We start from the raw sequence: 26,381 nt of genomic DNA, 5'->3' as shown, positions 1-26,381 counted from the left end.
CAGAACCCTGATGGACAGCAAAAGGAAGGTTGGAAGGTGGTGAGGTGGAGCGAGAGGTAGACACTGAGAAGGAGCAGTTAGTGATGTGGGAGGTAAACCAGTTGAGGACAGTGCCAGAGATGCCAATGTTTTGGAGTGTGAGGAGGAGAGGATGATCCACAGTGTCCAAGGCAACAGAGAGGTCCAGAAGGAAATTAAAGCTGGCTCTATATAAGTAAGTGATATTATAATTATTATTATTATTATTATTATTAATAAAAATAATAATAATAATAACAACAACATTAAATAGGGCATTACTGTAACAGACAGAAAGAGGTGCCAGGCATAATAATAATAATAATAATAATAATTCCATCTTCGTAGTCCTCTTTGAAGCAGGAGTTGCATACATTTTATCTACATTCTATGCCATAAGTTACACATTGAACGCATGTTGAAATAAAAGACAACCGTAAAACATTCAAATAATATTTAAGCAATTTGTAGAGTCTGAGATAACTTTATAGGTTTGCTAAGTGGCATTCAGACGTCAAAAGGTTAATTAGCGTTTAATGACACTTTTTTCAGTTTATCACATGCTCACAATGAGCCTGGTTCTTGTCTGCTGGGAACATGTGGAGAGTGATAGATCTGTCCTGGAGACCACCAATAAACACCGTAAACAACATCCTCACATTGAAACTGTTACTTGGGCTGGTGTTTATAGTAGCAGACGTTATCATTCCCTAAGCACCATAGACTGCACTGGAAACAATTTAGTCTTATACTTATCAGAGACAGAAGTCTATAATAACCATCCAACTGTGGCTACTAGGAAAAGAAAAATCTGGCAGTTAATTTTTATTATGCTCAGAGACAATGTGGGGGGCACGTGTGTATTGGTATTTATACAAAATGATTGCAAAATTATTATCAATATATACAACTATTAAATGATTTTTTTAAATAAGGAAACAAAGGGAGTAAAATCGATGTGAACATAATATACTGCTGTAATATAAATTGCTAAAGTAATAACCAAATACTATACCTATTATAAGCATAGAGGTGGTATGAATTTATGCCACCATGCTTATGAATTTCTATAGCTGTGTAATTGAGAGTCTGTTGACTTATGCCATTGCGGTATGGTATGGAAATTCCAGGAGCTCTGATCGAAGATCTTTAGACAGGATTGTCAAGGCTGCTGAAAAAGTCATTGGTCAACCCCTACCTAGGATGGCAGACATTTTTTTAAAGAGAGGGAAAGCGAAGGCTACAAAAATTATCTCAGATTCTAGTCACCCATGCTATTCTCTTTTCTCCTTGTTGCCTTCTGGGAAACGTTATAGGTGCTTGAGCTGCCGTACGAGTCGGTTGCGGAATAGTTTTTTTCCATCTGTTGTTTTATGTTTGAATTGTAGTATGTGATGTGATGAGTATTTTCCTTATCTCTCTTCTCTTTTCATTTTGAATTTCGCTTATGCATTTTTTTTTTATGTTGTAAGTGACAATAAATTATTATTATTATTATTATTATTATTATTATTATTATCATAAATGCACTTGTCATTCGGGGGCTAAACACATTGATGCAAAAGATGAACACAATTTTTTTTCTCAAACCTATCTTCTCACAAAGTAGATGCTCTGGAACCAACAGCACACATATTATTATTATTATTATTTACAGCTTCTTATATAGCGCAGCATATTCCATTGCATTTTACAATTGGAAACAACAGTGATTAAACAAACTGGGTAGAAACAAACTGACATAAAGGTAGGAGGGTCCTACTCGCATATTTGAATGCATCTCCAATTGCAACCGGGTAGGCATTTTCTTTTAGTCAAATATTTCATAATCTGCTCCTTAGTTTTATTGGTTCCATGATCATCATCAGTATACTTACATACAGTATAATTGTTAGTGTAAAAAAGAAAACATACAGTGCTTCATCCAGTTTCTGTAACTAGCAAAATAAAGCTCTTTTTAATGTGTGTTAAAGCAGAACTTTTGTGGGGTATCCAATTACTGACTGCAGTTAATTGGGTCACTGGGAGCTGTCCAATTAGCCCTGATGTTTGTGTTTTATGTCTTACAGGACGTGATAACACATGTATCAGGGACTTACCCCTGATCCAATGTGTTTTGGCGCAATTGCATGTCCATTTTCAGCCATTTAAAATAGCCTGTAGTTGGATGCCACAATAATCACAAACGTTCATAAATCGCAATATCTGCCTCAAACTGCTTCGGGGAGAAATAGATATCTCTTTAACAAAAACTTGATTAAAAAACAAAAAAATCTAAATGAGCCATATACTTTCTGGTGCATTAATACTTCTCTCTTGCTTTTAGAAAATCTTAAAATGTCCTGTGGAGTTTTCCTTCTTTAAAAATACACTTTTCAAATGAGAACTTTATGTCATTGAACACTATATATTTATGCTTTTGACCTTAATATTTTTATTTTTATTTTTTTAATGACCTTTTTTGCAGTCTGTGGCTCTGTTCCAGCCTTGCCTGTTGCACATGCATATTTGTTCATGACTACAAACACATTTAAGTCCAAAGAACATATGCTGCTGCCTGCCAGAAGACATTTGTGGTTTTTGGTTTGTTGGAAACAATTGCTTTCTTATGTTAACCCTATAGGTCTTGCTAGTCTTGTATGGTTTCATTATTATACTGTATCACACCCTCTACTTATGTACTTACTTTATATAATTATTTACTTGCATATTCATGATTCCATATGTCTGCAGAACCTTCAATCTAAAATTTGTATTTTAAGAGTTTCATCTGTATAATATATATCTATGTGTTGTATTGGGTGCAGATATTTACACATTGAGGATATGATTATCTACTATATATTGTTGAAAGTATTCTGTTTTATATACCAACCAGATACTATCGGGTGCCAGATGACCTCCCAACAGTCAGGATTCCAACAATCAGTATACCGACATTGGAATCCTGACTGTTAAATGCCAATAATTTGGGATCCCGACTTACAGGGCCTATTCACCCTCCTGGGGGTCCATGACCCCCACAGAGGGAGAACAGAACCTGTGGTGAGTACAGCGAGCAACCAAGCTGGCAAGGGGCTTCAATGCACTTGTCCCCCTGTTGGAGTACCAGCAGTCGGGATTCCGATGTCGGTATACTGACCATCGGAATCCCGACTGTCAGGCCACTATCCAACACCCCCTTTGATCTATAAGTTATCAGTACATGCCCATTACTTTTTTCCTGGGATGCTTTGTGCTCTATTTTCTAATTATCTAAATAATAAAGAAAATGGAATGTAGAATAGGTGATGCTTGAATGATGATGCTTGAAATGTAGAGAACCAAGGTTTTTTTTTCCGACCAATCAGCTCCTGACTTTTTTAAAAACAAAACAAGAAAACAAAATTTACAACGCGCTAGAAACCATGTATAAAAATATAAATTTATTATGTAGAAACTCACTGGCCAGTGATAGAGCACGGTATAACTCTAATTATAAAATATTATATGTGTGTACATCTTAAACATAAATATATAACATCAAATATTATAAAAGGACCTAGGTATCACGCCTGGCTTTTTTGGAACCAGGACCTCAATATCTGTCCCAGTAAGTAAAAGGTGGGAGAGTGTTTATTTAGAACTTCACTCAGATAGAGGATTCTTTGATTACATCTGGCCAGACAAAAGAAAAAACAAAAATAGTCTTTCAGAGAATTAAAATATAAAAATTATAATATAGGGACGTCCACCCTGTACCTTTGGCTGGTCAGCCGGTCAATAGAGGTAGTAGTCCTGGCTTTTTATAGTAGGGAGCCCGGGCTCTTTCCCACCAGGGATGGTGTGTTCGCTGAGTTGAAACAGCTGCACAGTGGTGGATAGTGGAACGTCCAATATTGCGGAGAGATGGAAGAAATATATCTGCTCAATGACGCGTTTCCCCGCCTCCTTTGGGACTCGGCGGCTTTTTAAAACAGCCTGTAAAATGTCAGAAGCCGATTGGCTAATACTTTTTCTCTCTCCAAGGCTTGATACATATCACTTGATTGTAGACTGTACTTTCAGGAGTCTTTTATACATTTGCAGATCTTGGTATTTCCATACTTTTACAGACTGTGTCAGTGAGCATCTGCTCAGACGGGACATCAAAGAGCAGAGTCTGAGCATGCTACACACACGTGAGCTTACAAATTCATCTCACCAACAATGTTTATATATAAATAATACAACTGTTTGCTTATGTGACCTCACTTGCCCCCACAAGTTAGCACAGCATCACTATCAATCTTTTAAAATGGACCAGAGTGACAGAGTACCTAAGCACATAAACTAGTCAGTTTTCTTTAAGAGCGGGAGCTCCAAGTATATACTGTAGAGAACCTTTGTTTAACTTCCCAAAATGAGTCAGTATATTTTATTCCCACACAATATATTATATTCACAATTAGATTGGTATATTACTAGTGTTAATAATTCTGCATACTATGTAAAAAATGTTTACTTAGGCTCAGACATGATGGAGACAGTGATTTTACAGTATCGCTGTGTGAGCATCCATCTGCCAGGGATACATGGGACATACTATACATTAGCAACCACAAGATCTGTTCATCATTTACAAACCATAATAATTATCTGAATCAACATCCTGGGGAATATTTACTTATACCATGTTCTCATTGCCGCCCCTGATCATCTCAGCTCACAGATCCCGTTCATTCTGCACCTTAGACCCAGGAAATTCCTGTGTGTGCCCCATTCAAACTTCCCTGGTTTGCCCTGCCAACAAGTGTGAGGAATCTAAGAGCAGCTAATATTGCCTGTTGAAAGAGCAGCTTTTATTGGCTGTTTAAAGAGCAGCTTTGTTTGTCCATACGGACACCACCACTCTTCCTCTGCTTGAGATCATGCACCTTGGAGTACTTCTTAAGGTGGCCATACATCAGAAAGATATTGTACCCAATCATACAATATCAATTGATTGTAAGATGGATTGTATGCAGATTGTGTGCACATCTTGTGTACACAATCATACAATCAATCAGCAGATGGATTGTATGATGGATTGTATGCAGATTGTGTGCACATCTTGTGTACACAGTCATATAATCATGCAGCAGATGGATTGTATGACTGATTGTATGATGGATTGTGAGTAGATTGTGTGTCCAAAAACCACCAAGGACTGCCGGGGATTTCAAGGGAAATTGTACACAATCATGAGCGCAATCGATCTTAAGATCAATCTTTCTGATGTATGGCCAGCTTTACGAAGATTCAACGAGGCTGATTCACCGCTTTTCACGACGAATGTGTCCTATTTTCGTGCTCCCTGGCAACACTAAAAGTCACCCTATTCAACACTCAAAATTCGCCGACGACGAACAGTGAATGATGGCCAATTCGCCGTCTGTTAGTTGCAATAATTCACTGCTGTTTTCCAATGGGTTTTTCACTGTGATTCACCGCGATTCGTCGTGAGTGTATTAAATGTTAGGATGGCTTTCAGCATGATTTTCGCCATCTTTTTAAGGTGAACTGGAACGTTATCTTTTACAATATAGCTTGTTTTTGTTAAAATTTGGTGTAAAAAAATCAGTATTTTTTTTCAGTGAAGGGGAATGCTATTTTTATTCATGTGCTGCACATGAGTATATATTTGATTATTTTTTTTTTTACACATAACAGCCAGCAGGGAGCAGAGAGCCGCTCATTACATATTCATATATTCACTGCTCCCGCTCATTACATATGCACGAGTGGAAGCAGTGCAGCTGCTCCCTACCCGCATCCCCTGCCAGCTTGTGCTGCCTGTGTCCCGGGGAGCCCTACTTCCCCCGCACACATTCCGGTGCAGGCAGGGAGACTTCCATCTCCCTGCCTGTTGCCGTCCCTCGGCTCACGGCGGCATTGACCACATGGGTTAAAATTTGCCGTCAGGGGCAGCGAGCCCCTGCAGCATTGAATAGGGCGGTAGGGAGGGCTGGCAGCGAATGCTCCAGCCCTCTGGAACGCGGTGAATGTGCAGAGAATCCTAAACAGGATAAGCTGCACATGCCGAAAAATCTACATTGAATACTGCCCAGTATTTTTGATATGCTGTAGTACACTGTCGAATCCTTGACAGTGCCAGTCACTTTCTTCTTTATTTCCTCCTCCCTCCTCACAGCCAGAATCTCCAGCACTTCCTCATCCCTGACATTGGAAAATACTGCTTGCCCTGGCAAAAATCCGAGTTTTTGCGGCAGTGAGGACGGGGTATTATATCAGGTTTTTCAGTTTTCACAAAAGTTAACTAGTTAACTTTTAGGCAAGCTTTAGGCATGCAAATATTCACCATTACCCCATTTTACAGTATTACACCCTTTTATTTATCAATAATACTATGTTAAATTCAAATAACTTGGATCCTATTAGTACTGAAATGAGCAATTACAACATATAAACTTACTTTACTGCCCCAGCTTCTGGAATGGGGCAGCCTGGTTGGTGTAAAGGGGGCAGGAAGATAGGCTAAATGGGGGAAAGATCCCTTGATTGTGTCATTGCAGCTCCACCACCAAAATTGGCCTTTACTTTCAACACTCTACGTCCGTTTCTGACAAAACAGATCTGCCTTAAAAAAGTCGCATCTGACACCTTTCAATGCTGTCCCCTGTCAGGAAATATCGGCACATATTGACTTTCTTTTCTGTAATTCGGTGTGCATACAGTACTTGCTTCCTTTCTATAGTTTATCCACCAGTATTAATCCAGTTTTGTTCAAATTGCCTTACAGAGACCATCTTTTAAAAGGAAAATAGTTTTTTGAATAAATCTTAAAGTGTAGCATACATTTCGGACTTTAGTCCCAAGATTTTTACTTCACATCAGGGGCTGTTAAGCTGCTTTACCTTTTGTCTGTAGTTTTTTTTTCCTATTATGTGCTTTGAAACACATCTGATCACATGCTGCCCTTGGCTGTGTTTTAGAGACTGTTGGCGGATTCAGAACACAGTAGTTCAAATAGTAGTTACCTAATCTCTCTGGTGTCCCCCTCTCAACTCTTGCAATCCCATCTTTTACAACCTTAGTTTATGTCTGACTCTGCTACCTAAGGCTACCAAGTAGCCAAAAAAATTTAAACCCTTCAATAATTCTCTGCAAATTATCATAATTGTACAGCGCAGCTGAATATAAAGGTTAAGACATTTTAATAATTAACAGTGAAAACAGTTAAAAAGTATCATATACAGATGCAGCCCCTCTCTTCTTTACTCCATCAGACTGGGACGTGCATGCGTCTTACGCGCACGAACGTCCCAGTCTCTCAGCAGCTGGGCAGCAGGGCCATACCTGTCTCCGCTTCAGGGAGACAGGTAGGGCCCCACTGACGAGAGCCGGCGGAGAAGGACTCCATCAGACTGGGATGCGCGTGCGTCTCACGCGCACACGTGTCCCAGTCTCTTGGCGGCTTAGCAGCGGGGCCCTACCTGTCTCCGCTTCAGAAAGACAGGGAGGGTTCAGGGCGGCGATGGGTTCCGTTGATGGCGGCGGTGGAGGCATTGGACGGCGGCGGGGAGCTCCTTCATCATGGAATCAACAGCCCCTGCAAAGATGGAGCTCGCTCTATCTGGTATTCATTTTTGTAAAACATATCAGAATTTGTCTCCCTTCTACAACTCCACCTGGTATGCATGGTTGTTTCATATGAACTATTCACTTTTATAACAAAACTTTTTAAAATAGATACACAATGACTACTATGTATTTGTTAGGAGAGCAGAGTGCTTATGTTGCATTACTGTAGATTTACAATATATTTATACAGCCAGGGCGTGGCTAGGATGGCATGATCAATAATCGTGTCATCAGCCACTCAGACCGCCCACTTTACTCACAAAGTGGATGGACAGTTCCGGATTGTGCAGAGAAGTTAGGAGAATTGAATGCCCTTCGGGGGGTGCGAGAGGGTCACCCTATTTTCGGGAGCCTCTCAGCTAATTCGGGAGAGTAGGCAAGTATGAACACGTTCTAAAAGCTTACATTGGATAACACTAAATGGGGCAAGTACACAGTATAGGATTTTAAGTTGCATGAAGGATGGTTGTATATGTTGTTGTCGTCTGGAAAATCTGACACACCGAATACTTGCAGTTCTGTGGGCTACAAAGTGAAGTATGAAAAAGCTTCTAATACAGTAACTCCCTAGTTAGTGCATGCAATAAAAAAGAGGCATGGAATCATATATGCCGAGGGTTGTGTGGACTACCTTTCTGGCTCTGGCCTGTCAGGTATCCAGTCAATGCGTCAACAGTAATTTGGTCAATAGGTCGACACACAATAAAGGTCAACAGATTAATGGTTGACACATCAAAATAATTTTTATAATGACTCGTTCTTACTTCACTATCCAAGTTTGCATAGATTTGAATTGTAATAGCCCATGAGGCACCCTGTCCGAAGTATGATGAGCGCAGCAAGCCATGCGAGGGGACGCGGTACATAGAGACGCCAAAAAAGTGGAAAACCCATGTCGACATTTTCTTGTGTCAACCATTCACATGTCAACATTAATCTTGTGTCAACCTTTTGTCAATGTTGACCTAGACCATGTCGACTTTGCTTTTTGATCAATAGTGGTCAACCTATTGACTTTTGATCTAATTAATGTTGACATAATAATACACACCTGGCCTGTCCTCAATTCCTGAAGCATTAAGAAATGGTATTTGGTAGATATTGAATTGGCAGAAATTTAGGCAGCATATCTCTGAAGACAAATGTGGGATATTGCTGTCGCCAGAACAATCATTTGTTGATCTTTAGCTCTCAGTTGTCCAGTATTATCTTAAGTGGTTACTGCCATATATCTGTTTGTGCTGTTGCACGGTGAAGATCTTAAGGCCCTTATTCTGGTTGGTGCGGTCAGAGCCGCACACGGGGCTCCGACCGCACAAACCAAGGGCCGCCCACCCGACGGATCGCCACGGCCGTCCGTACACGGACGGCTGGCGATCCGCACAAAAATGGTGGAGGCTACGCCTCCACCATGGTGGGAGCTGCCCCCTGCCTTCGATGGTCGACGACCATCGAAGGCAGGCCCGCACGCCGCGGCAGCTCCCGCAAGCTCAGACCACACGGACAATCGTCCGTGTGGGAGCTTGAAAGGGGGCTGAAAGCTGACATCCGGCGACGTCAGCTTTCCGCCCCCATGTCATGGTAATGAGGGCGTCATGCCCTCATTACCATGCACACGCCCCGCGTTTGCATGGGAACGCCCATGAAACGCGGGGCGTACACATAGGGTAATGAGGGGCTGAAGCCCCTCACGCCCCTATACGCCCCCTTTGCGGCGGACGAAATCCGTCTGCGGCGAAGGGGGCTGCACATGCGCAGAATGACCTCTGCGCATGTGCAGTTTCAAAACATCGGCGGTACGGCCGCACGCGGGCCGTACCGCATAGATTAGAATAAGGGCCTTAATGATTTGCTTGTACGCTTTTGTCAAGCAGTTGGAGCTGATAACTAGTTTGTACATGGCTAAAATCTGAAGCATATGGTGAAATGTACGCTGGCATTTAGTGCTAATAGTACAATAGATGGAAAACATTCGTTTGTGCTTCATGTCAATAATCTGTATTATGTTTTCTGGTGAATACTTGTGGATAGTAAAGTATTCCCAGAATTTGGCAAACTGTTCACGTGTAGAACAGAACATAACGACTTGCAGAGTTACTGCGCGCCAAATAATGGGTATGGCTAATGCACTTTTTCATTGATATACTTATAACTGCTTCAAGCTACGCAGTCTGCAAGATCTATTAAAAGTACCTTACCAGTAATTTGAGGAACAAAAATGATCTCCGCTAGGTCTACAAAGTACAGAATCTATAAATATGTTAACCCTATTCTGTTTGCAGGGACATTTGCATGTAAGAGATATACGATTGAAAGTAATATAACAGTTCTGTCAGACCTCTGAATCAAGGGTGAAAGTAGTTTACCTGTGCAAGTCCATTCTGTTCCTAATGAGTCTGCAGCAAGTCACTGTAACTCTACCCTTCCCATTTATTAATGCCTCTTGTCACAACTACTCTTTGATCACAGGTTGGTGATTGATGGAGCACAGAGATAAGTACAGTATGCAGTATATGTGAGATCCAAAGTACCATATTATTTTTTATTATTGTTTTTTTTTTTTTATAATTCTTATCTGATTAAAAATGGTGCTATGTTACTGCAGTATGGGAGGGAGGTGTATTAGTGGCATATTAGTGAGTATGCCCAGGACTCCTTCTAGCCCTTACATTAACCCCTTCCCTGGTACTCCCGAGAATTTTCTCGGCTGTGCTCCAGTGCGCAAATTGGCAAATTCTGAAAATTCTTGGGAGTGCCACTGCCTGCTCTCTCCCTTGCCCGGCAGCACCCCTGAGCTGAGTGCTGAGATCAGCGATGCACTCTGCTTCAGCTTCTGCCCGGCCCTGCCTCCTTCCCCGGCTGTGTGCGGTGTGACCTTGCTAACGTCATGCCGCACACAGCCGGGTTGCTGGGGGCACGGCAGCGGCTGATTGAGTGCTCAGCAACGCTGCTTGGCCCTCAGTGCTCACTCCCAAAAAAATTGCCTAGTGGGGAGCGATCCCTAAAAAAAAAAACACCACTGAAGGGGTTAAAGGCCCATACACACTGGGCGACTTTGAGCTAAAAGCAGTTCACTTTTGTCTTTTGAGTTGCTTTCAGCTCAAAAGCCACCCAATGTGCACGGGGCAGCGATGAGTGGTGAGCAGTGATGCGCACTCCCACATCATCACTGGCCCCGACACTCATCTGCTGGTATTACCAGCGAACGCATCCACAGCTGTGAACAGGGGTGGCAGTACAGGCTAGCGGGGCAGCGTTAACCTTCTTGCTGGTCTCCGAGCACTCACAGCCCAGCAGTCTGAATCGTGCCCTTAGTGTCATTTATCATAGTGGTCAATTATTCTAGAGACAATTATGAAATATTTTTATATTCCTTTATCTCGACTTTCTACTCACTTTCTGACATATTCTCCGGTGTCAATATCATATAATAAAATTGTGAAAACGTTTTGTCTGCAGAGACTTGCCCATGTTAAGTTCTAAAACATTATGTACCTTCTTGGTTTTCGTATTAAGTTACCATGCATTTGGCATATTATGTAAAAAGTTCTTTATTATGGCTTTCTCATACCTACAGAATGAGTCACCAGCAAACCAGAACAGATTTTGGCTAAGATGCATGATGAAGTGTTCTGGATGCACAGAAAATGTAATCCAGACTCCAGGCTGAGAAAATTCCCAGGGGTTACCTTAAAAAACAGCCTTAGAACAACATAACAAACATGTTATAACACCTCTGTATTTGTTGAATATGCAAAATATGCAAAAACAAATACTTTACTTTTTATTGTAATATTCAATCTGTCTGCCAATCAATCATTCATTGATTGTTATTTTTTAATGCTGTTTTTACATATGCTGCAGCCAAGAAATATAAGATTTCCCCTAAAGTATTCACAACTCAGACAAAATTACCCAGTTAACAAAATATTGCATGTTTAGTTTGCAAAAAAATGTTACGCTCTACACTGATTTTAGACAAGATGATATTTTAAAAGTAAAAAGAAAAATGGGTAAAAAAATCAATTTATTTCAGCATGCTAAGGATATTATAGGTTTGGGAGGTTTTATCCCAACATCTGTTACACCAGAAGTTACACCAAAAGTTTTTTTTTTTTTTTTAAATGAACAATTGGCAGCATTCGTAAAATATATATTGGCCTGCATAATGAAAAGGTTGAACGGGTTGGTTTAAGAGATACATTATATTTATTCATTAGTCGATAACTGATATGTAAAGCAAACTGTGCTTTAGTGCAGATTATGATATATAAATTACTTTACCACTGAGGCATCGATGTTCTGAAATGATGCACTCTATTGTTCTGAAATGATGCACTCTATTGTATGTACCTTTTAAGCAATGGCTTATCTTGAGTTTACAAATAATTCTTATGACGGTATCCGATTAGCCGCGGTAATTTACTGTGGCCCGGGCCGCTGAGAGGCAGGGGGAGTGTTTACTAATTATCCGGGCCCGGGCTTGCTGGAGGGGCCTGAGGGGAGCACTGGTCTGACCCCCCTCCACCCCCCCGGGCAGCAGCACACACCTACAGCATGTGCTGTGCTGACAGCAGGCTCAGCATGAGCGTCTCAATGACAGCATAAGAGCTCATGCTGAGCCTGCTGTCAGCACAGCACATGCTGTAGGTGTACTGCTGCTGGGGGGGGGGGGGGTGACACTCCCCCCTAGACTTTAGAGTTTTTTCACCCACCCTAAACATTTTGGGGAGGTGGCCTAACCGAGGGGGGGCACACCTCCTGCAATTAGGCCACACCCATGCATACCTCTCGGCGACTTTGACTGTGGCTAATAGATTCCCCCCAATAGCCACCATTTATTGAGGACTTTGGGTGAATCAGAGCCGTGATAACACATGGGTTCGGAAAGTTATCCCGATTTCCATGTGCTATTAGCCAAAAAAGGGACATTTTCAGCCTATAAAAACAGCTAGAATTGGATAACCCATAATGGCAATTTGTTAAAAAAAAAACAGCCCCACTTAGTTGATTAGTGACTTTTAATTGACAAGCATAGGTTATAGCAAGCTTGTATAGCAGCAGTTGGATAGCACTTTATAAATGGTAACAAGGTAGGAACTCAAAACTTCCGACTTTGCTGGCTCTTTGCAGTAATGTTGACATGTTCCCTGATGATCTAATGTCAAATACTCTACAAAGAAATATTATTTCTTCACTCAACTTACCTTGTGGGCAGTAGAATGTTTAGCTGAGCAGGGATTTTTGGTCTCAACAATAGAGAAATAGGAAACTGATAGTTTGGCTTACAGTAATTTAGTGCAACTGTCTTCAGACAGAAGAGACCACACGATGACACAAATCTCGGACCACCTGGGTAGTAATGATAAACCCACTCATTGTCTGCTTTGTAACACCTCTTTATTGTCAGACAGTGTCATGATGTCATGTTTACCCAATACAGACACAGTTTATACTTGGCAAAGCCACCATTTCTCTCTTCTGCTTTAGATCATGCAACACAGCTGCCACCGAGTGAGAACGTTCAGCAGATCTGCTACTAGAGTTTTATGATAATGCCTGCTATGTGTAAGATATAAACTACAGTACAAAACATATCACCCAATAGCACCTCATATTATTGTTGTTCTTGGTATTATTATTATTATTATTATATTGCTGTACTTCTGTCCTTCAGCTCTTGATGATTACATAGCAGGGCATTTGATGGCAAACTACTAGAAAACAATCTAGAGTTAATCCCAACTATACAACCCACATCCGTATATGTAAAATCATCTGTATATTCTATCCTTGCCACATCTAGGTAAGGCCCCTTCTGGGGGAGGGGAGGGGGGCGGGGACTAAGAATTGGTTCAGCTCCATCAAAATCAGTACTATTGGGAGATATATACATAATAAGAGTGGTAATCTTTATAAACTACATTGAACTTTAAATTGCTAAGCAGTGATCTAGGACACTAACATTTATATTATTATATAAATAGCAAAACAAGAAAACAGCGACTTACAGTAAAAGACGATGCAGAACTAGTACATTGTATATAATGCCCAATCCTGCACCGTGTAGGAGCTAGCATTGTATACTGACTGGCCTCCAGGGGCAGCCTGCATCTCCAAGGACCCCTGAAGTGCTGAAAAAGAGGGTATGGGAAGCAAGGTCATGCCCCATGCCTAAAAGGCCATGTCCCTTTCCCATTGGGTTGGTAAAGAACATGCTCTCCCAAACCAGGTGTCACCTCTGGTAGATATGCCACTGTGTTGCATCAGAGTTCTAGCTAATTAATAGGAAATTAATAGGAAATTCAGTGAGTTGACACAAATATAGCTCTATAGAATGTGGGTAAATCACCCCCATATATCATACAAGTAATATGCTGCAAATCGGTTAAGAGTTTTTCCAGTGTTTTTTTTCCACTGAAAATGACGTCTTTGACTGTTTTGTCTGTTTATAATGGTGTGAAGTACTGTGTAGAGTTTTTTTTTCATAGGCTAAATTTGTTTTACATCCATTTCCTTACTGGCAGGAAATCATATTGAAGTTTATATAAAAATATCTATTATTTCTATTTATAATGGTGTAAACCTCTCAGACCAGGAGAAAACCATTACTTTCAACTGAACTATTACATTACATCATGTGAAATTCCGATTTCAAGCTGGTGGAGAGAGGACTTCTCACTGGGGAAAATTTCTCTACGCCATTTTCTATGTGTTTCTTAGGCCAAACTTCGCTTTTACTAGATGGATTTTATAAACAGCTTGCTGAAAGGTAAGTATTTTACCTGCTGAAGACAATGGAAAGTCTGACACTAATTAGGTGGTGGTCTGCGCATGGGCGAATATAAGCATTTACAATGATAAATTGTACAAACTGTGCGAACGCCTTCAGCGAGTATCACTCTCGCCGAGGCGTTTGTACTGTCAGGGGCGGGAAGGAGGATGGTGCATGAGAATGCCCAGCATTTTATAGGGATCCCCATAAAAATGCGAGGCATCCCCTTGTCACATGATATCAGCGCCCGCACCGAATTCGGCCAGCTCCAGCCAAGATAAAAGCCAGTCTAGACTGCGTTTTATCTGCGAATGGGAAAAAATAATTCGATAGTCGGCCACCATCCAATGATTTTTCAGCCATGCAGCATTTTTTTTTTAGGGGGGTTTTAAGTGTACATATCCAGGGCAGCCGAGAGGTATGCCGGGCCCCGGTAAAATTTTGGGGGTGTGAGCACAGCACATGCTGTAGGAGTGTGCTTCTGCCCAGGAGGGACGGAGAGGGAAGGTATATGGGGATCGGAGCAGGGCCTCTCCAGCAAGCCCAGGTAATTAGTACCTGCCCCCCTCTCGGCGGCCCTGTACATATCCCCTCGCATGCAAATGCAGTGATTCGCACGGCAGGGTGGCGAGCATTCGGTCAGAGTTTACCTTTTTTACTAGTCTGCAAACACATGATAACATAAAGTTACTTTCCAGAATCACAGAATCTTTTGTTAATTGAATTAAACTAAAAGTTGCTGCTGAAGTGAATAATACCACAAGACAGTGACAGCACTTTTCCAACTTTGGCAAAACGTACAATCAAATCGTGCATCAATGTTATCAAGATTTCACTTCAAAGTATCTTTTGTCTTACAGCTGCGTAAGTTAAATATAAAATAATAATGTACATCGTAAAACTGAGCATACTTTAGGAAGTAGAAATCAGAGTTAATTTCGGTTAATTTTCCATCCAGAAAGTTCCCATCGGTTTTCCATCAGTCAGTATTCTCATGAAGACTGCTTCATGTTAAACTGACAGGTGGCCTCCATTGCAGAAACACTTATAATATACTGCGGAGTGAGACTTCTGGTTTGGGAGCAGACAGTGGAGACAGCAGTCTCTATGTTTGAGATCAAGCATAAGTGTCCTGAGTTACTCTATACATCTCTAGACATTTGGCTTCCAGCTTGTGAATATATATATAAAGAAAACTGGCACTGCCAATTAAACGTGCTACTTCTGATCCAAGATAGAAACTGAGAAGTGTCCTAGAATGCATCAAGTAACAGATAGACTGACAAATTTCTCTTCTGTTATGAAGATTCTTCCACGGCTGATGTAGCAGATTTATATAGAATTGCCCGCAGTAGTCAGGGAATTCCAGCCCTTGTTTTTCTAAGTTAATTGTCCTACAGTCCTGCAACCTAGCCTTGTGGACTTCACAACTGGAAAACAGATTGAAGCAGGATACAGAGTAGAAACACATGAAAACTATTTCTTCACTGTAAAAGAATCCAGATGTCAGCATTTATTGCCAGAGTTTTTCCTTTCGCCTTTCTGCTGTGCCATACACAGCACATCATTTCATAAAGACTACCGAAACATGCATTCACAGGTGCAATTCCATCATGTTTACAACAATACATGTGTAATCATTAGGAATCCTGGTGCTCACAGATGCGTTGAGGTATCTAGTCATTCAATGGATATTTAGATTTTTTTCAAAAATCGATTTTTATTAACGTTTTATAGAACACAAATAAGTTGAAAGGGGTACAGATAAGAATAAAGGGGGGGGCAGTGGGGCAATGGGGAAATACATTGTCATGACACAAACAGGTAATACATAATAGTGCGGACACTTATGAGCGGATGTGTAAGCGTACACAATCACTCGCAGCGTAGTGAGGGGATCTGGCCAGTGGGGTGGGCGTGTGTTCAGCGGGGCGTTGTTAACCTGCTCTCTAGCTTAGTGAGCAGTTCTGAATCAGGCCCACAGTGCAATTCTGGCTATATCTGATTTTGACTATACCTTAAGCATGTTGATCTTTTTCAGGTGTCCATCAAAGGCCTTCAATGGTTGACTTAATGTATACCAACCTTAATTGAAACAACGACCGTATACCCTTGGCAAAATACAATACTTGGGAAATAGTAAAAATTGTCTTGCCTGCTCATTGTATTGTTCCTTGAGTTACCGACCTCACGGGGCCGCGCATTGGCATCGCAAGCAGTACAAACACTGTGAGATTTTAACTAACTTTTCATACAATTTTGACTAAGCGGTAAAAATTGTTAGCCAAAATCTCACCGTGTGTATGCATTGTAAATGTGATGTCATTATCCATGCTCTAAAGCTGCGTACACACTGTGCCAAATGCCACTCCGCAGAATGAACAATATAGTGCTAATACTGTACACTGAACGATATCGTTAACACAAATGTTAACCCCATTGAACAATATAGTTTAGTATAGTGTGTTCTGTTCTGTGCCACGGATTAGTGGTCTAGGACCAATTCAAATTATTTATGGGTCAATTTTAAGGGTAAACCAGTGTTTATGGCTTGTGGATTCCAATGATAAAATACATTATGTGGACTAACAGAAGTGAATCTTGTCCCACGCCTCATAACTGAACCTAAGGATGACATATAAACACAGTTTACTTTATTTTTCTTTATTTCTCAATAAGAATCTTTTGGCCAAGGGGTGATGTGAAGAACATTCTGATACTCTCGGGTGCCGTGATTCAAGAAAGTTTGGGAACCATTGTCCTGGTCTATTAATTTTTTGAAATGACTCATCAAATGCATTTTCTAAGTTCTATGCATGCTTTTGCGGTGAAGGATATGTTAAGGAGTATTCAGTGTCAGTAGTATTTCAAGTTTACTTCAATTTGAAATATGACTGTCTCCACTTCTAAACCGCTCTGCTTCCCGATAGCATTCCTAGCCATCTATTAATCTCAGCATCTTTCCTTTTAATCAGACAGAATGTTAAGTAATATACTTGAAGCTTTAATTAGCTGTGAGTTATTTCAACTCTCTCTTTTTTCTATCCCAGCAATTAGCGTCTGGACAAAACTAACAATAATATAATACATATAAATAAAATGATTAGGGAAATTGCATAGAGCAGAAGTATCTAGATGTTGTTTCTTCATCTGTAAAAAATACCATGTATTAATAAAGGATTTGCCAATAAAACACTTTGATTAGATAAAGACGGTACTTGTAGAAGATAATACTTATTTTACATTTAATAATTTGGGACTATGTAAAAACCGGACCTGGACAAGACCCTGGAAAGGAGATCAAAATTTTCAGTCCGCAGCTTGTAGTGTCCGGATATGTGGGTATCCCGTCCTGGGGGGTGTCTTGTCTGGGGGGATGCCTGTGATAGCTGTCACCAGGGACATGGGGAAGGTGAGATTACAGCCTCCCCGTGTGGTCCGGACCGTTCCGGTTTTTGCTACATGCCTGGACCATACAGGGAGGCTTTATTCTCCCCCTCCTCCTCTCCCTGATGACAGCTGTCAAGTGAAGCCGGGGGGGGACACCTCCAGGACGGGACACCTCCTGGACCAGACACTACAAGCTCCGGACTGCAGATTTTGATGTCCTGTCCGGCGTTCCGGGGGCTTGTCCGGGTCCGGTTTTTACCCATACCCTAATAATTTTTTGTACACTACAAGGTAACATAACAAGCATTCGTCATCTCTCACACACACAGGGAAACCTAACACAATACTCATGACATTGTAGCCCAGAACTCTATATGACCCACTCTTGCTTAGTGTTCTGGATAGTCTGGCAAACTCCAGATTTTGGGGGAGTGTGTATTTATTTTTTACTGTAAAATAGGTCTGACGGTCCCATCTTTGTCAGTGATTAATTAACTCTGAATAAGGCGGATTGCGTAGTTGCAAACATTATAATGACTATTATTAATTACTTAATTCTTTGAAAGTCTATATATTAAGTGACACAAAGCAGTAACATCCATTAAGCCAGGTTTGTTGCCACCTTTCAACACCTTAAATTGTGCAGTCCTGGGTGCATGGTGCCTGGTTTGTGTAAACAGCCTGCAACATTTCCCCATGGTTGTATTTGGAAGATGTAATTTGTTAGCATGTTCTCACGGTTTTCTTCCCCCATCCAGCTGTAATTAAATGTCAAACACAAAAACATACCGAAAGTGTGGTATCATTATAAGTGGAGTGGCATGAACACTGGACTGAGGTCTGTTTTTTATAGAAGTGTTTTGGAGGAATGGAAATATGTTTTATGTAACAATTACTATTTTTCAATATCATTTTATACCTAGGATGCTTTTAAACTATATTGATGGAGAGATGATGAGCATCACATTATTGTTAAATAATTTAGTCAGTATTGACTGTAGTTATTTTAGATCTTTTTATATATATATATATATATATATATATATATATATATATATATATATATATATACTTGTATAATCATCAGGATTTTTTTGTGCAGAAACAGTGTGGACAATTCAGTACCCCCCAATAAAGTGTATATGTGTATATGTGTGTATTTAGGAACTTATTCTGGTCCATTTGCTCCCCTGAGTGTTCGCACAGGAGAGAGCTGGTGTGCGACTGTGCATGCGCGTGTGCAGCCACTTGGTGCGAGCGGCCACCCCGCATGCAAGCTGTAAATACATGTTTATACAAAACATCCATTTGCATGCCTGCGGGGGATCACGGCGTGCAAGGGGGTGGGCAGCCATGCGAGCAGTGGGCTACGAAATTCGCAGCCTTGCGAGCCAACCAGAATAAGGTCCATAATGTATGTGTGTATCTATATATATATATATATATATATATATATATATATATATATATATATATATATTTAAATACAGTATTTGTTTGTACCTGCCTGTGTCTGATCTGATTTCCTGAATATATCCTGAAATATATATATGGATATCCCCAATTGTGCGACACTCTTTCATAGGCAGAAACATAGGCAGAAACATACTGTATGCAGCGGTTTAATAGCTTAACATCTCAATTCTTTAGTATAGCAGTTTCATCTTGCGATCTACCGCCCACCGGGCTGAATGTTCTCTGGCACTCCAACAATGCGTCATACATTCAAGTAAACAAAGGGGGTTATTCTGGTTCACTCCTTCTGGCAAATTCCTTCTTAGATGGACAAAACCATGTGCACTGCAGGTGGGGTAGATGTTACTTGTGCAGAGAGAGTTAGATTTGGGTGGGGTTTTAGTGAGGTCTATATTGCAGTGTGAAAATAAAGCAGTCAGTATTTTCTCTGCACAGAAACAAAATAACTCACCCAAATCTAACTCTCTTTGCACATGTTACATCTGCCCCCCCCCCCCCACCCCCTGCAGTGCACATGGTTTTGTCCATCTAAGAAGGAATTTGCCAGAAGGATTGAACCAGAATAAGGCCCAAAGTTCAGGGTGATTCAAAAGTCGCAGTACACTCTTTTGTTTCAAAAACTATGCAGAAAATGGGAAAAATTAATATTCCAGTAAGGTATGTTCGGTATATATTACCCTAAAAGATAATAGATGGCCCACCTCGGCCATACCTTACTGGAGTATTCAGTTTTCCCATTTTGAAACAAAAGGGTCTACTGCGACTTTGAATCATAAAAACGAGGGTCATGGCCACACTCACCGCATCTTAGCCATGCCCCTTTTTCGGGCCATCACACCTTTGATGCGGTAGGCCCCGATTCCTTAATGACAACTATTATGAGTTTGTTTAACAGCATAGTTGCCTACCCTCCTGCATTCTGCAGGAGACTCCCTGAAATAGCAGCAATCTCCCTCTCCCTCATTAGTTTACCAATCTCCCTCATTTCACTTAGCCCACATTACACTGATACATTTTTTTAAAGATAAAAGGAATGAAAGATAGATACATTTACATTACATGTACATTGAATCCTCAGCACCATTTCCCAGCACTGTATCAAGTATAGTAGCTCTTACTAACTGTTTTTGGGCTTATCCACATTTGGATATAAGTCATTTTAAAAGATTCCTCTCAGATGTAGCAGTAGACAACACTGATTCTAATTGCCATGTTCACAAACTCATTCCTCAATCTCTCCATGTATGGAACTAGACACGCCCTTTGGGGGGAGCATGACACACACCCTCAATGGGGTGACATGCAAAATTCTACTACCAACTATAATCTCCCTGAAATTAGTTTTGAAAAGTATGCAAGTATGTTTAACATGTGTTTTTTTTTTTTTTTATTCAGACACAAACAATATTGTGTCCCAAATCCAAGTATCAGTTATAAATACTATATAATGTAGCTAAGTAAGCCTGGACAAGCTCAAACCCTTTCAGATCAGTTTAGACATATACACATGATAGGAATAGTGGGGCAGATGTATTAAGCCTTAACAAGAGATAAATGCAAGGGTGATAAGGAGAGATAAACGTCAAACACAGCCTGTAACATGGCAGTTTGCAGGTTATTGGCTGGAAGTTTATCTCTCTTTATCACCCTTGCATTTATCTCTTGTTAAGGCTTAATACATCTGCCCCAGTGTGCCTAGCTTAAATGTACCTCAGTAAATGTTATAGTCTATTCAAAATGTAAAATAATCACACTTTAGGACCAATTAAATAGAAATGTTCTGGGAATTACTTGAAAACAAATCCCAGTATTTCATTTTTTTTCATATTGATGCCGCAGTAAAGCCCTTCAGGCATGTACAGTATAATGATGGAATTCAGCACCAACTGCTGCCTCTTCAACCAGTAGAGTTACTAAAGCATTTATATTCTTTGCCAAACCATTTAGATTTGTCATGTCTCACAGAGAACTGGTGCCGGGGATTTAATGCTACTAGATTTGGACAAGCTGCAACTATATTTCATCTTCGTGGTGGTCCTGGCATTTTTTGTTGACCTCTCAGTGTTGCATATAATAAAGAAATACATTGCTCTCGGGACAGACATAAAACAGCTGTTTGCTTTCCTCTTATCAGAGGTTGGGTATCCACTTCTCATCTCACAGTGAAAGAAAACAAATTGGTTTGTCTATAAAGGCTGCATCTAAAAGCCTGTATAACCGCGCATAAAGACAATGATTTGCACAGAGCTTTTTCCTGCATAGGAAACGTGTGGAATTGGACATTTGCTTAGATCTGAAAGAATACCTGGGTTCAAAAATACATTCAGTGACTTTATATAAAATAGGACATTTGTATTCTATTACTGAGAGATTGTGATGTATAAACACACCAGAGTGTTTTATTTCTCCTCATCTGTATGTCAGTTACATTCTTGCATGGCTGAATAGCCGTTTTCAGCTAGCTCTTGGCAGATACATGCCACTGAGCCTGTGAATTTGGACTGTATTACACTTGATTAATTCCAAATGCCCCAAGGACACACTGAACTGTTAAGGTACAAAAAGAGTAGTTCCACAGTTATTCTTTGTTTTCATTTTGTGGTTGCAATTTCTAAAACTAATCAATGAATATGAATGTAATTTATTGCATTGCATATATAACATTATATGCAGTGAATGCCGGCCAGTTCTCCGTTTCATGCTCGCTGCAATTCGCTGGTGTATTTCAATTGAGTTTTCACTGGGATTCGCTGAGAGTGTATTCAATGCTAGGATGGCGAACTGCTTTCAGCAGGATTTTCGCCATGATACACCGTTTTGCATTTTACATCTTTTTAAGGTGAACTGGAAAGTGTTCTTTTAAAATAAAGAGTTTTTTGTTTTTTTTTTATTAATTTTTACACATGACGTCAGCAGGGGGAGCCGCTCATTACATATTCACTGCACACTGGTTACATATGCACGAGCGGGACCAGCTCAGCGGCTCCATCCCCCGCATCCCCTGCCAGTTCTCCCGGGGGGCAGCTTCTGCTGCCTGTGTCCCCAGGGGCCCTCCTTCTCCCCCACAGTGTCTGGCGCAGGCAGGGAGGCTTCCATCTCCTGCGGCATACGCCGGGGGAATTAAAAATTGCCATCAGGGGCAGCGAGCCCCTGAGGCATTGAATAGGGGAAGAGGGAGGGCTGGCAGCGAATGCTCCAGCTCTCCGGAACCCGGCGATTGTGCAGCGAATCCAAAACAGGATTCGCTGCACAGGGTGAAAAAAGCATTGAATACATGCCATGAGTAACCTTTAATATGCTGACTATTGCTGAACTACCTGCAATGACATGCCAGCATAATAAAGATAGTTTAAATGTACAAGGGACAGTTGTTGAATTATAGTGCCCATTATGCACTAACATGATGTTGCACACCATACTTGCTGACTTTATGTTGCTCCTCCCCTGAAGATGCTTGGAGAGGAGATGCAGCTGGCAACTTCTAAGGGGCACATCATGTCACTAGGACGAGTTATTTTAGCCCTCACCTCATTGATTTACTGGTATTCTCTCCCAATCCTCCCCAATTCATTTTTGCAGTATAGTCCAGGAGGACTATCCTGAATGTCACACACCTTCCGGTAGAGTTTATAGGCACACTTGACATCTCCCCGTTATCTTGCAAAAGACCCCTGCTACAGCATTTTGTTCCATTGCATCCCTCTGACTTCCTACTGATGTGAGAAGAATGCATTGCTGGATCAAACCTGGTGGAGGTCCCTAAGCAGCAGAAATCTCGGGCCATCCTCACAAATGATCACTTAATAACAATCAAAATCTTGCCCCCCCCCCCCCACACACACACACACACACACCTTCAAATTTATTCCTAATACACTTATATACTCCTAATATTACCAGCAAACAATCCGTAACGTGGATCTGATATATTTGGTTTATGTACTTTAAGTTGTTAGTGGGTACATGACTTATACAGTAATTTTTTTTTGTAATTTTGTAATTTTCTTTCAAGTTCATATCAGTATTATTTTGTTCCATTTCATAGGGCCCCTAAAAAATGGGGGCCCATAGGCCAGTGCCCTACACAAAAGAAAAGTGCCATACACCTCAGAATATGACATTGAAATGCCTCCTCTACCATTTGTTTGTCTTCACAGTCAATATATTTTAAATATTAACCAGGCAATATTGTTTCTTCTGCAGGTGGAGATAACCCTTCAGGATATAAATGACAATCCACCAGTATTTCCGACAGATATACTTGATCTCACGGTAGAAGAAAACATTGGCGATGGATCTAAAATAATGCAGTTGACAGCAACAGATGCTGATGAGGTATTTGACATGATTCTTTTTGGTTTGAAACACGTACAATACAGGTTTATGTAGTTTATTTAACATAGAAGTATTTAGAATTGAAAGTATTACCAAAAGAAGGACTCAATGGTGTCTATTGGAGATTCTCAGCTGTAGGCATCTATGCTATCGCAAGCCTTAAGGCGTTATGGCCACTTTTTATGTGATTCCGAGGCATTGCTGCTATGGGTCGCAGAAAAAGTGGCATATCGCATGTCATTCACATACAATTGCGATGTGAGGAGTGTTCCCATGCATTTCGATCCTACCGGCTGCCTTGAATATTTGTCGCAGCTCGTAGCCCCTGCTAGGATCACATGAGATACATTGTATGCAAAAGGACCGCTCACAAGATATCTTATGTGATCCCTCATGCTGGCAGCTGCTGGGTGAGATCGCATAGTGGATGGGGGACTTTAATCATACATCTGCATACCCTCCAACATGACCCATTCCATTAGGTACAAAATGCTCTGTTCCTGGACTTCCCTGCCAGTGGCAGTTACAGAGGCTGGAATCCAACACAGTCCAATATTCAAAGAGGGGGGGTCACATCAACTGTCAGTGATGTCTGGGGTGGCAGTAGGTGTGACTCCCCTTTTTGAATATTGGACTGTGCTGCAGGCTCATATCTGTAACTGCCACTGGCAGGGAAGTCCAGGAACAGAGCATTTTGTACCTAATGGAATGGGTCATGTTGGAGGGTATGCATCTGCAAGAGCAGATGCTCAATTCCCAACCGGTAATGCCTATGAGATTATACATATGATACTTTATCTCTCAGAAGTTTACAATAATGTGTATGTGGCCCACAACACACATGCAGTTTTCCAAAGATCAATAGATGAAGCAGGCACATTCAGTCATGTGTGTAATTCAAAATCAGGTCCTCCTTCTATATGCAAACCTCCGCTTTCTCATAAAATTGTCTTTCACTTTCTTTCTATTTGACTCTCTGGGGGGAATTACATTTTTGATTACCACAGGTAACCACACTTCCAGTACTCATGGTATCCAATAAAAATGCAGAATTTTTAGCTTTGAAAACCCTGCAGTGCTAGAAAACAAAACCCTGCAGTGCTAGAAAGGATATTTACTGCATACTGTATTTCAGGCAAAATTATCATCAGTTACTTTGTGTAGATTGCCCTGACTGCAGTCACCTTTCAGAATTATACACTCTACTCTATCGCCAGTGTCAACAGACTTGGGGGGGGGGGGGGTATTCATTCCCGGGTCACAATTGTCGGGATGTCCCGACAGTCTTGACCCTGGCCCATCCTTGTCCTGCTCACCTGTTTATGAGCAGACGGAATTCAATCTCCCACCTGCCGATCGTCGGAAAGGGGGCGTGGCCCCAAAATGGCCATGGATTTTTGAGATACAGCCATGATCTCAACAATCCATGGCTGTCCTCGACAAAACGGGCCCGACCGCTTTTAAAGTCGGTTCTGTTCTCCTGAGATGCCTCTACAATGCTGTAGGAAAAGAGAGCATTGAAAAGACACCCGCCGCTATATCCCTGCCAGAAATAGTGGCGTAATTTGAATACCCCCTTGAAGCTTCAATGCACAAAGAATTTCATTTAACATGTATTCAGATTGAATGACACGATGAGGATGGACATGACTACAATAACTTTGATATTCACAGGGGTAAATTTACTAAAGCTTCTAAAATAAAAAGAAGTGATGTTGCCCATAGCAACCAAATATAATTGTCTAGATTTATATGCTAACAACGAGTGGAAGTTGTTTCCTTTCCCTGTTATTTATCCATCCACTAGAATTTACTATCTTTTAATATATTGCTTGTTGAATCTGGCTCTACCTGAACAGAGAGAAAGAAAGAAAGAAATAATGAAAGGTTAATATTTAAGTATTAGAGCAGAAAATGAGCATTTGCCAAAATATACATATGAAAGGTATGATTTATAAAGCAGAACAGTCATTTTTAAATAAGTAAAAAGGCAGGATTTTTCTTATGCTGAATTTAAATGAAATACTAATAACGTATATTTGATGACATTACACATCATGTTTAATTTTAAAGTACATGATGTGTTTTATATTACAGATATACTTGGAATTCTGGAAAGTAAATTCTACAGCTTAGTTGTGTGCAAATCCATCCGTGCTTTTTTTTAATTTTAATATACAGTATATTCCATTTAATGCTATATGTATATATATATATATATATATATATATATATATATACTATATATTTATATATAGATAGATAGATGGACGGATAGATAGATAGATAGATAGATAGATATGTCGCAATTAGTGGGCACTCTCCATTTAAATTTGATATGCCGTGGTGCAGAAAATGCATGCAGTCTGTCCGAGAAACATGGCACTCACCCAGTCTTAAGTTGCTTTAAACAATCACATTATACACCGTAGTGACTTTGCAAGATCACTTCAGTGTCTAATGTGATTATTTAAAGCAAGACCGGGTGAGTGCCGTGTTTCTCAGACAGACTATATTATACAGGGTTTGTATAAAAAGTAATGAGACCTATATTTTTTCTGACGCGACTGTACATTGCAGCTTGCATGCTCCAGGCGTGTTCGATGGAGGGGGCAGTCAGCTTCAACATGCACCGAGCGTCAGTCGCATATGAGCTTCCGTGTGGTTTTTTCTTGGTTTTAGTGGACCCCTGTCCCTAAGCTTGGTTGAAGCATCAAAATGCAATGTTTTATCGAACAGCGCTACGCCATTAAATTAAAATTGGCTATGGAGAAATTGGCCATGC

At 40.7% G+C, this 26,381-nt stretch overlaps 1 protein-coding gene across 1 annotated transcript in view; it reads left to right on the top strand.

Annotated features, from left to right (window-relative positions):
* The window catches only part of FAT4 (FAT atypical cadherin 4), a 228,565-nt gene that overhangs the window by 121,531 nt on the left and 80,653 nt on the right, over positions 1 to 26,381 (top strand). The window contains exon 2 of the mRNA XM_083174229.1: positions 23,465 to 23,596. Coding sequence (XP_083030355.1) covers positions 23,465 to 23,596 — 132 coding nt within the window. The remainder of the gene's footprint in view (positions 1 to 23,464; positions 23,597 to 26,381) is intronic.

Source organism: Crinia signifera, chromosome 1 (genome assembly GCF_055691185.1).
Source record: "Crinia signifera chromosome 1, ASM5569118v1, whole genome shotgun sequence".
Classification (NCBI taxonomy): Eukaryota; Metazoa; Chordata; class Amphibia; order Anura; family Myobatrachidae; genus Crinia; species Crinia signifera.
Note: the sequence above shows the minus strand (reverse complement) of the source record. Positions and strands in the feature narration are given on the sequence as shown.